Source organism: Leptosomus discolor, chromosome 8 (genome assembly GCF_034619465.1).
Source record: "Leptosomus discolor isolate bLepDis1 chromosome 8, bLepDis1.hap2, whole genome shotgun sequence".
NCBI classification, from domain to species: domain Eukaryota; kingdom Metazoa; phylum Chordata; class Aves; order Leptosomiformes; family Leptosomidae; genus Leptosomus; species Leptosomus discolor.
Window position 1 is genome coordinate 30315105 of NC_141398.1, and position 12441 is coordinate 30327545.

At 37.3% G+C, this 12441-nt stretch overlaps 1 protein-coding gene across 3 annotated transcripts in view; it reads right to left on the reverse strand.

Moving 5' to 3' along the window:
- The window catches only part of LYRM4 (LYR motif containing 4), an 89702-nt gene that overhangs the window by 58174 nt on the left and 19087 nt on the right, over nucleotides 1-12441 (reverse strand). For all 3 annotated transcript variants that reach the window (XM_086469140.1, XM_086469139.1, XM_086469141.1), the window contains exon 2: nucleotides 9799-9919. In XM_086469140.1, coding sequence (XP_086325266.1) covers nucleotides 9799-9919 — 121 coding nt within the window. The remainder of the gene's footprint in view (nucleotides 1-9798; nucleotides 9920-12441) is intronic.

A 12441-nucleotide genomic window follows, 5' to 3' on the forward strand; every position in this document is an offset into this window, starting at 1 on the left:
AGATAAAACAGAGATCACTGTTGTAATAACAGCACTGTTATTTCTTACTTTTTTCAGAAGTCCTCAAAATAGCAATCCCTTCATTTCCTCAAGGTCTAGCTGTAGTTAAAACTGCTTTACCCCATGATAACACCACTTTTGAAAAGGGATGCTCAAGGGAGATCTACGTTCTGATGCAAATCTAAGTCACAACGCTTATGCAAGGCTTTTACGGGGTTATACATGTCATAAATAACACAAAGCTGCCATAATTCTCTTTTTCCTATTCAGTAAAACAGATCCTCCACAAAAGTTCTGCTCTGCAGCAGATGCCACACAGCAAGAAAGACAGAAAGCAGCTCAAAGGTTAATATATTTTAATGCTAGAAACTCAATCTTCAAACCCTTCCTCAACCAGCATCACTACAAATCAGATCGGCAGGCATCAACTCAAGATCACACAGTCAGATTAGAAACACGGCAGAAGTCATTTGAGCTGTGATTAACACTACTAGCACTTAATTTCTACCTTCCCTCTCTTGGCAATATTTTATATTTATACTAGGACACACATGCACTTGCTGTTACTCACCTCATTTGGAAGAGGCCCCCTTGAAGTTCTGTTCAACAGCCACCTGTATGAACCGTATTTACTCACTGGGCAGAAGCCTTTGAGACACCCAAAAGCAGAAAGCATGAGGGACAAGTGGCAAATGAAAACATCTCCTTGAAAATGTGAGCTTTCCTTGCTTCTAGAGCTTTCTTCAGCACAAGCTGGTTCAATCAGTGCTGTTACCTGTTTCAAGAAGCTACAGCCTACCCAGGCTGATGAAACTTACTCTTTTCCATGTGGAAGTTTACACCTAGCATTTACTTGTTCAGATGTGACATACTGCCATACCAAGCTACTCACTAGAAAGTATGTCCTTCTCCTGTCCTTCAGACAGCCCTCCTCTGTGCATAGCATCAGATGCTCAGAGCTCTGGACGCATTATATAACTACTCATTATGATAAGGCTCCAACCTCACTGGATTAGCCACTAAATACATGTAACAAAAATAATGACAGCTCTTTATGACAGATAATTGAAGTATTTTAAAAGCAGCTGCCAACACTCAACAGTTGTTTCTTTAGGAAAGGTTATTGCATACATCAAATGCTGTGTTTTACACTAAGTCTCTTCGATCAGAAAGACAAAGTCTCATTCTATCTCTGAATTGCCTTGCTTGTAGCCTAAAGGTTACTTTCAATGCAGGGTCTACTTTGGTATCTAATATGGCAGGCAGAACCTGTCACTTGTAATTTAGTCAGCAGGGCAAACAGCAGCAAATCACTAGTGAAAAAATAATCTTGCTCTCCATCAGGAGAGTTAAATGAAAGCCTAAGGAGTAACACCACTCTGGAGACTCACACAGGTGTAACCTGGAGAGCCATGTCACCTTAAGAGGGGTAAAATGTCTGTTATACCTCGCACACGCACGTGCTAGAAATTAAGCTGACAGGACAGCTCTTGGCTTTTGGCATCTGTTACAGTATTGCATATCTCCTACATGCTATGATGAAAAAGCTATTCGAAAGGGCTGGCTGAAGTGGACCTCACTGCTAACATCTCCTGTGAAGGGCCGAGTTCTGACTCACCTGGGTTTCTGTTCAAATTTACCAAACGTTTTTCAAAGTCACTCCTCATATATTTGTCTTTGTTCCTCCTCCCCCCCAAACCTTATGGATATTTACTAGACATAAAATGCATTTACTTTCATACTGGAATACAAAACCAGTATAACCTCTGAATTTAATGCCTCCCTATTTCAATTTCAATTTCAAGCTTTCTCTTGTTTACTAAAAGACAGGTATTATCCATCCTATGTTATATCCTCCTCCACTTGCATCTGTGCCTCTTTCCAAGTGAAAAGCACTGAAATTTAACATTTGTTAAGGATTTCTGTGCTTTCTTGATCATATTCTTCCTTGTAGGCTACCGTTATAAAAGAAGAAATATACAACTGTATACTTCTTCGGTTATGTTTTCAAATCACACAGAAAGCAAACGCAACCTGAACATAATAAATAGGATCTAATGACCTTGGGAGGAAAAAAAAAATTCTCAAAATACACCCTGAAAAGCTTTGGAATTAAAACAAAAAATCCCCCTAATGCCTTCTAAAAACCAAAGTCAGCTGATTTAAATTCAGTGTTTGGCTTTGCCACAAGCTTCCAACATAATTTTGGTAAATGCACGTAGGGAATCAATCAAGCGAGAGCTCACGATCTACTAAAGCAATTAAAAACTGACTACCAGTATTGCAACAGGCTAGGAGCAAGAAAAGTGCAACAGGCTCGCACTGACCATTTCCTAAATTGTAGATGCCATTGCAAGTATTTAGAAGTGTATAGATGCTTGATTACCTTCAAAAACTGATACAGTGCAGTCATTTGATAAAACTGTTTTAATAGGATTTTTGTTCATTGTTTGATTATGCCATTCACCTCCTGTTCTTCTTCTGTGAATGAGGCATTTGAAAACTCTTTCCTGCATCTACACTTGCTTTAATAAAGCTTTAACTAAATGGCTCGAGAGGTAGGAATAGTTCTCTCTGTGCATAATGTTGGCTCTATCTTGGTTGGAACGCACAGATGCAACTGTAATAAACAGAAACATATGACACTAGTAAAAAAGCGGCAAAATTCCAAGGATGCTCCTCTTAGGTAAGAGCTGTAAGTCTATAAACTTTTGTAAAAAACCAGCTATTTGCCATTGTGAAGCTGAAAAAAAGCAAATCAAATTCAAGGAGCTTCTCAAGAAAAGCACTAAATTAATCTGTGATTTTAAAACTTACTTGTAGTGCTGAACTTGACAAGAGGAAACCATATTAGTGCTCCAACACAACTGATTGCCAGCAGGAAAACATGACTTGCCAATATCATACGCATTCCTCAACAGTAGGTGTGGGTGCTCCACCCTGTACTCAGAGCGCTTCAAAGAGCTTTTCCAGCTATTCTTTCCTCTTGGCTTCAAAACTGCTGCTAACATAATCAATTACATTATACAGCATTTTGCAACTTTCTTATATATTCATAAAAATTAGACAGAAATAGGACTCGTAGCCTGAAACTAAAACTACTAATAAGAATTTTCATAATGAACCTTCTTCTGCTAAGGGCATCCAGTCCACAGTGCTTTGCAGTATAAACACAGGTATCTTCAGATACACAGAGTATTCTTGAAGGTTGAGAAGTTCCTTGAGAGAGTCAATTCCAACGTCACTCACAACTGTGTAAACTGGTACCAGTCCCCTGAATGCTCAACAGTATGTTTTCAGTCCAGAACTACATACACCTTGGCATTTACTATTTTACCTGCTATTGCTGCAAATCAATCACAGGATTACTAGAATCGAACTATGGAAAACAATGGGAGTATTTGCTGATAAAGGCAGAAAGGAGGAACAATAAAATCCAAAGCAGGTGCAATAAACTAAGGTACTTCTACCTTTTGGTTTTTTAGAGTACCTATTGAAATTGCTTGTCTTGCTAATATTTAATAAAAGTGCTTTAATATTTATACTATTTTGATTAACAGAAATACGCTTCCTTATGCTGTGGCTATACTATTACCAGTTTATAATAACACAAGTGATGTATTACATTCATTCAGCATCATCTCAACTTCCATTCAACTGTTACTTGAATCTATGATATTGCCAGGGTGAGACACTACTACTGAATGCCTCAAGGAAGTGCAGTACTTGGCTACAGACAGCTGCACTGGCAACTTGGCTTGCTAACAGAAAAGACCCAGAACTGTTCATCTGTTCTAATTTTACACAAATTTCAAAACAAGACCTTACTAATCATTTTTACTAGAATGGCAAATACAGAGAAACACAAGAACACGAGACCGAAATCTCACACTAAGTATGACATGGGCTTTTATCCAGGCACAGTCATGAAGCATTTCATTAAAAGAAGTGGAGGTAAAGTTACTACAATCAATGAATATTGCAAGGATTAGAATGTACTTACAACATGCTGCAAACATGAAAAATGCTGCAAGTATTCAATATTTATCATTATCAGTGGAAACAGAGTTCTCATGCTTCAAAACCATGTTCCTTCATTCTTCTACACATCTGAAGGGAACAGTAAGAGAGCTCAAGACTGAGCAAGAACAACTCAAAAAAAAGTTCATCTGTTCCCTTTGAAAATGCCAATGACCAGTCTGTATAGGAAACAGATCCACACATCCTAACTGTCTAACCATTCAGGGTGCATCTCTTGTCTTCCTGCTAAAGGTTTGTGCAATCATGATTCTCACCACTTTGGATTATTTAAAGGGACAAAGGCTGCAAAATATCAAAACTGTTTTACTGAAGAGTACTGTGCTTGTGTGATGTCAAAAATAGTACAATTGATACTTCAGAGCCTGCCAGGAAAATACTCATTCGTAGCTGGACAACAAGATGACTGGTAGTTTCCAGCTACAATCTAAAACTGAGGAGAAAGTACTGTGGAGGAATATGTAAGAATGAGATGTCCTATAAATTAAATCAGGGTTTTAATCAGAGCACACAGATCTAATATAGCTTTTGAATTTCACTTTTATATTTTCAGTTCAAAACTTAAGGCACATCACACCACAAAAAAAAAACTAGTGAATACTTCAAAACACTCAAAATTAGCCTGTCTTCAAAGTGGCTTATATAAATCTTGAATCTCAGCAACAGTAGCAACATTTCACGGCAAATTCTCCTACCACTAACATATTCCAATAGTGATGTAAACTCACAAATGAAGTTATATTAGCGTGGCTTGAGAATGGCTGTTAGGATAATCCTCAAAGGACCTTAAGTCTAAACCTCAAAACTTTTTAAAACCCTCTATTTCAAACTTACTTGTAACAATGCATTTCTGATAATGCCCTTCTTTACAGGGAAGATACCAAAAATTGTGTTGTTTACACAGTATACACATAAAAAGAATCTTCACAAACAGCGTTGAGAAAAGAATCAGTTGTTCCTTACTTTAGCCAGACTATTTTTAAATCAAAACCAATAACAAGCAGAGGAGGACTACGGCAGAGATTAATGTTCCTCCATGCTTTTCAGCTTTATAAAGCTACTTTTATAACATTCAAGCAAATTGTACAGTGACTGACATGAACAAAATGACAGTAATCTGTCACTATTTCACATTTCCCACTAGGCTGATTCGAATAGTTATTTATGAACCTTACACTTCAATGGTCACTTTGATGACTGTACCATAAATTAGAATGCAAAGTGAATATAAATTTGATTTTAGAGTAACAACAAATTGTCAGCAAAGTGGGGTATTATTTAATTTCTATCGACACGCTATGAAAAAGTCAGCAATACCAAGATGCACTACATCATAATAAACCCCAAACTTAGCAAAAAAAAAAAAGTATGCTAGATCACATGTTTGCTTCAGTGCTTCTGCATTTAGAAATAAAACCGCTTTGTATTATGCTTGGTTAGTTTTAAATAGAAAGTCTTAATAATGTCAGATGACTTAATTACTTAGATCTTCAATTAAACAGGGAGCAAGAATGAATTTTTTGCTACAGAGCATGACTAAATTTGACAGCAAGTAAATATTAATATGAATTTAGATACTAAGGTTTTTAATAGGCCTGATGAAATGCTTACTTTTAAGACAGGGTTCCTACTTTTCCAATATTTATCTCTTGTTTTACAGCTGAAAGTGAGATGATGCTGAAACATAATAGAAATTCTTCAAAGAACAACAGTTCTCAATTTTTTACAAAAATTTTTTTTTGGAGGGGGGTGGAGGGGGTGCACAGGAAATGACTCAAAAAAAGTAATCCCTATTACCCAAGCATCAAGTCTTACAGAAACTCATGTGTCAAGAGATCATCTTGCTAAACTCATTTTATCAGACTATTTTCTGTCGAAAACTTCCATTGCCTATTATGTTACTACATATATTACTGTCTGTTACTCCCACAAACACGTAAGATAAACAAGTACACCCTTCCAAACCGGAATGTAGCACGATTATACTTTGTCTGGAAAATTTCTAGAAGTGTGACATATGAGATACTTGAACGTAAGTTGCACTGTTTTAGCAGTGTTAAAAATGGAAAGTTGTGTCACTCTTGAATATTGCTTACTTTTCAAGTATATTTTTCCTGAAATTCTTACACAGAATCATACCAAAATGTGATCCAATTTAAAACTACTTTAGCTTTAGCAGACTGGCTTTGCATGTCGGAGAAACCTCTTAAATAGCTGAGATTTGAAATAGCAAACAAGGAAGCAAACCCCTGTAGGTTTAGCGATAACTTGAGTCCATTCCGCATTATTCTGGTATGTCCCAGTGACAAAGATATCCTCCAAGTAGCAAACACGTAACAGAAAGACAGGTACTTAATGTTGTTTGCTTGACAACAGTTCAATTAAAATGTATTTAAGATATCTGTATTAAACATCAGTTTTCTACGTTTGCAAAACTAAAGCGTATGTGGAGAGATCTTCATATTCTGAAAATTCAAGCAGTGCTATTGCAGGAAACTAGAACCCTACACACCCGTTTTGCTTCTGAACATCTTCCTGGCTGAAACATTCACACCTGCATGTAAAACATTCTAAAGCAAGATTTATGTATTATGTGGTGGTGTGAAATGTGCTTCTCTACAACTTCTCTCAATCTTGCCTCAAGAAAGGTATCTTATAAAAGTTTCTTTGCCATTACTACAAAGTAGCAAAATAGGGAAAAAGAAGTAGCAGATTAAAATGCTTCTGCTGGTGTAATGAAAAAAACAGAATGCAGGCCATGAGAAAACGGCAGAACTTGTCTAACCTTCTATTGCTGTCATTTTCTTGAATGAAGAATTAAATGCACCACGTTTTTACCAGTGCAAAATACAGGATGATATATGTTCATGTACAGGCTTGTTAGAGATACTCAGGTATGTACAGGCACATATATATGTTTATGTATGATCAAAATGTTCACTAGCAACCAATGAACACAAAACGTCCTTAAACCTGACTGCTCCTTTACAAAGGACAGTGAGTTGGTGTACCAGTCGGAGATTAACCAAGCCTGCCTGCTCTTCCTGCTCTTCCCAAGGCAGCTGAGAGACTTTTATGCTGAGGGACAATCTTCGGGATAAAAGAAAAGTTCATAAAAGGTGCAAGACAAGACACACACCCTAGAAGTGAAAGAATCTGACCTGTCAAGAGTTTGTTTCAGAGAAATGGTATCTTTTTGTGGGTCTACAGTAACAAGGTTATCTGTGGGTTCACAGGACTCAGACAGGAGAGAGGAGTTTTATTTTAAAATCTGTCCCAGACCTATGGTGGCTCAGATGAGTAAACATAACCATGTTTTGTCAAAAGAAAAGCTGTAAAGTTTTTATTTTAGCAAGACTTACCCACTATCTGACTTGGAACTCCCTTTTCTCATTTAGACATAGAATCAGCAAGAGTCAAATCCTATGCACATCAAATCAGGGTACCCTGCACATTAAGGTACTACAAATCAGCGTCCTCATTTCAGCATCCCAGATACCTACCTATAAAGCGGGAACAATATTTCCCGCTTATTTCAAGTAGTTTGATACCTTGAAATTGAACTCTTTTCACAAAAAGGAAGTACGTGCTATTATAAAAGAGTCATGCCAAGTAGGTCCTAGTTAAGATATTTTAAAACAAAATAAATGTAGTACACTTTTGTCATCCATTTCAGGGCAAAACAGTATATAAAATGTTTATATTCTTACTTACAACCATCACAGAACACTTTCTGACATGCTGACAGGAATTTAATCTCATCTAGATCGTGGCTGTAGCATTTTACTATGGAAGATCCCACATCCACCAATTGTTACTTCTTTGATGCTGGTTTCTCTAAGTGGCAGAATTTGACCCTATGCATTCTTATCTTTTGCCACCCCCTGTGAGGGATGCACTCCTGTTCGAACTAACTGAACTTTGATCCAGGCAGACATTCAGCAAGTAGACCTAATGGAAATTAATCCTACTGTGTGACGCTATCAGCAAGAACTCAGCACCAAACCAAAAAAACCCAAAAACCGGTTTGGCTGGAGACTGGGCTAATAAGCAGCTGAAACTACATTAACACAGCAGAAAATCTGACTATGAATCAACCACTTTATGCTGTCAGGGTCTGTTGAGCTCTCCCTCCATAGCAGCTGGCTGCAGGGCAGTAATCTCCCCTTGAGTAGGGACACCTCTCAAGGTTACCCCTCAAGGCTGAGATACCTTACCCGACACCAAACATTAATGGGTTGGTAAGTGACATTTTTTGAATGCAACATTTCAGATACGTATAGTAAGCTTAAGCATAACCCTTGCATCCCATACTAGCTTCAGATGTAGTAAATAGTATTGACCACCAACCCATCTGTACTTATTAAATATTTTACATACCTAAATTTACTGATTAGAACCCAATAAACTAACTACTAGTTCAGATCTGCAGAGTGGTCTCTGACTCTCCTCCTGTGACACCCCCCCCCCCCCTCATTGTGTCCTCTAGCCTCTAATACTTCCCTGGAGAATACTGGATATCAAGGCTTTCCAAGATAAAACCTCAAAAAGAAGATCTGAAAACGCTACTCATCACCTACAGATATGAGAAAAAACATCCCAAAGTTTAAATATAAGTGCATCGAAGCAATCCAATCTGAATTGCTTGTTTGAGAAACACTTTTAAAATACAAAAATAGCAGTGTTTGGGTTAAGAAAATGATAGCAAAGCTACGAGAGCACAAAACACCACCTGTTCCTCAGAGGAGAAATTCCAAAGAAATAATTTAACTTGCACCAAAATAGTCATACTTAATTGCCAAATCAAAGGACCCAGCTCCCTACGGAAATAAGAATCCAGCTAACTGACCTGCTGGTTGTTAAAAGAATCATATTAAAACAGAGCATGGAAGAAAAGATGCACATATTCATTCAATATTTAATAAAAGTACTACTGAGCTCTGACTGGTGTCAGTAAGGGCAGATTTTACAAGGAGGGACAGCTTAAGCATTCCAAGTGCCCCTAGAGAGCTCAGGCATAGAAGCTTCCTTTCTTCATATTGCCAGTGGTCACTGTAGACAGTCAGTGGGTATGTATGAGAAGTAATAAACTATCTAAAGTTCAGCGAAGTACAATTCATGTCTAAATAATACAGTACATAGGTGAAAGGAACAGAGATTCTATAAATGCTACTCAGACAAGGTCAGAGAAGAATATTGCCAGTGACTCAAATTTTTCCAAAGAAAAATCTATCACCCTGTTCGGACACATTTAGCCAGCATTTACTTAATTCACTTCAGGATTTTCTTGTTCTGCTACTGTTCTAACACTGTATCTGGAGGTGGGGAAAAGCAAACACAGAAGGCAAGACTATACGGAGTGAATGTCACAGCCACTCTTCTAAACCTACAATGGAAGGAGGAAAGCATGAGGAAAGGAATCTCATACACATGAGGAAACAGATTCAAAGGAAAATTAGGGCAGATCAGAGAAGTAGAGTGATGAGATAGTAAAATAAACAGAAAAAAAGGTAACAGAAGAACGTAGAAATTTTTGACAGCAAGGCCTGTTCCGGTTAATTGAATAAACACCCCTAAATCCTCTATTGCAACCATCATGGGTAAACAGATGTTTCCCACCCTCTCAGACACAGACATACAAAAACTACTGTTCATCTAGAGATGTTTTGAGCAGAGATCTATTTTTTCCATCTGTAGTGGCATAAAACAGTTAACTGAGGAGTATACAACTCTCAGACAAAATGAGAGAAATATACATACCTGCCGATGAATAACCTCTAGGTTTGCTTTGGCTTTATTCACTAGTTCTTCTATTTTTTCAGAATCCTTTATATTCTTGTTTTCTCTGAAGGCATCTCTTATCCTTCTGATGGCATATGTTCTAAACACAAACAATAAGATGACATGTTCATAGATGTGCCATGGTTTATGACATTTCAACATTCTCTAAAACATGCTATTTTTTTAAAATAAAAATACACACACACATATTTTGCCCAGTTTTATACATACATCTTTTTATTCAGGGTTTTGTCTTGCCTGAATTGAAACAGTGACCAGATTCTTTCATTAAAAAAGTGCTTTTACTGGAAGCTATTGTAGAAAAATTTCATATTTCACCTATCAGTTCAGTCCTTACAGCTTGTTATTGCTGTAAACGTACTGTTGGATGTCCAGCATGGATACTGCAAAGCTCAAGAACACAACAAAAAGCCTAAGAACCAAAAAATCATCCCCCAAATTATTCTGAATCAGTGTGACTATTCTTATTCTGCATGCTCTAAAGGTCACTGAGCTAATGACTAAATACGTCTTAAGTTACTAACAGTTCTGACTTTGCAATCTAGTAGTCAAAGGTAGACTAATGGACCAACCACAACAAAAAGGGCTCCTTCCATGTCACTCCTTTCCTCTCCTGACAAACTATATTTCACCCCTCAGTCCAGCACCTCCTCATCCAATTTCCTCACTAAGAAGCAGTAACAGGACACAATCTCTGCAAGTAGGAAGAAGTTATGATCTCTGCTTTCAGAGAGGAAGGTCCAAAGCTGCAGCTATCTCCAAAACTCTCCCCTTTCTTTTCAACCCAGTAAAGATCCTTTATGCAGGCTGTAGTGTATACTGCTCAATAAAAAAATAGGGTCAATTTCAATATTTAAATAAAATTTTCAGACTAAGCAGTAGATACTTTCATTACACACATGCTTGGGAGGGGCAGGAGAAATGGCAGTAAACTGATCCTGCTCAGCCATCTTGATAATGTCCCACTTCTCTATCACCACATCATATCAGTATCATTTTTACTACAGAAAGTAAAACCCTCTGTGCCGCACTGGAAGGAAAACAAAGGCTGCTGCAAACACCACAAATAGTGTCATATTTCAACAACTGTTTTCAATCTTGTATAAAAGTGAAACACAAGGCACAAAATTGTCTGAAACAGGATCATAAAAAACTCCAAAGACTATGTTGAAAAACAAAAATATTGGGGGAGGAGACTGAGGAGGGGAGAGGAAGAAGAAGAGGGATGAACGAATAGCCAGCAGCACTCCATACCGTTAGATGGTGCTATCCAGCTCTTCATGCAGCCTCCACCAGCCAAGCAGAATATTTTCTCTTTAAGCTCATAAATAATACATTTCAGCCTTGGGAATCAGGATGGTTATGGAGTGCCACCATGCTGCCGCACACTGGCAGATGGTGCGTGCTTTTAATTAGGGCCTGTTCACCTATAATGTGACACTGGGATGCGTGAGTGAGTGAGTGTGTGTTTGCATGTGTGAAGTTAATAGAATATATTAAATATGGAAGCACATTGTTATCTGCAGCTGCTGTCCTAGCAAGATTTGAAGGGGAAGCTGTTTATTTCTTCTAGAAAAGAAACAACCCTAAATCATTAAGATGAAGTGTAATTTTGTTGCTTGATAATGGATGGATTTCAAATCACCCCATATACATATGAGGGGTTAAACAGTGCAGAAACATGTAATATTTTCTGCAAGAAAGGGAAGGTTTCCAAATGATACAAAGACCTTAAAGATTTTTAAATTTTTTTTTTAGCTTAAAAAAAAAAAAAATCACAACAACAACAAACAGCAAGTATCCATTACTGGGTACAAGTCTTTCAAAACGCAATACAAATGAGTAAATGCTTTCTACATAAAAAAAGATAGGTGGGACTAAACCAAATTCTTTTTCAGTGTAACACCTACAAACTGGTGGGGGTTTTTTTGTTTTGTACATATGGTGCACTAATTGTTCCATTTTCTCTCTTCCTCTCATTACACCCAACAGTTGTTCAGAAAGAAAAGCTACGTACTTAGAAGACATCATCAGACCAGATTTTATCTACAGTCAGAAAGTTGTATTATTTTTTCCTTTTACTATTTGTTTAAACCTTTATGAACATTGATACCCAAATGAAATTACTTTACATAGGTTTTAACACAATCTTAGTTCTACAGCTAAATCAATACATCTCCAGTATTCTCTAAACACATTTCAAAGTCTGGTACTACTCTTTACTAAGGTTACACTGAGATTCAATATATCACTTAAAATCACGATGAGCTGAACTCAAAGCTCAAACCCAATACTATAATGACTGTAAAACATCCTTTCTTCCATATTGAGAGGTGCCAGGGCAACGTTGCACCAACCCTCAAAATCTTTCAAAATTACATAAAAATTGTTAAGTCAAGATATAAACAAACTGGCAGTTTTGGGGCGGCTTTTTTTTTTTTTAAAAAAAACCAACAGCTTTTCATATGGAACAACAGTTGTGAGCAGTGTCAATACCAAAACTCAGTATTCTCTACGCTTCAGGAGTATGCACCAAAAGCTAGTACTAAAATCGGGGCTGCGATATTGCTGCAAGTCTACGAACAACCAAGTTCTTTTGGA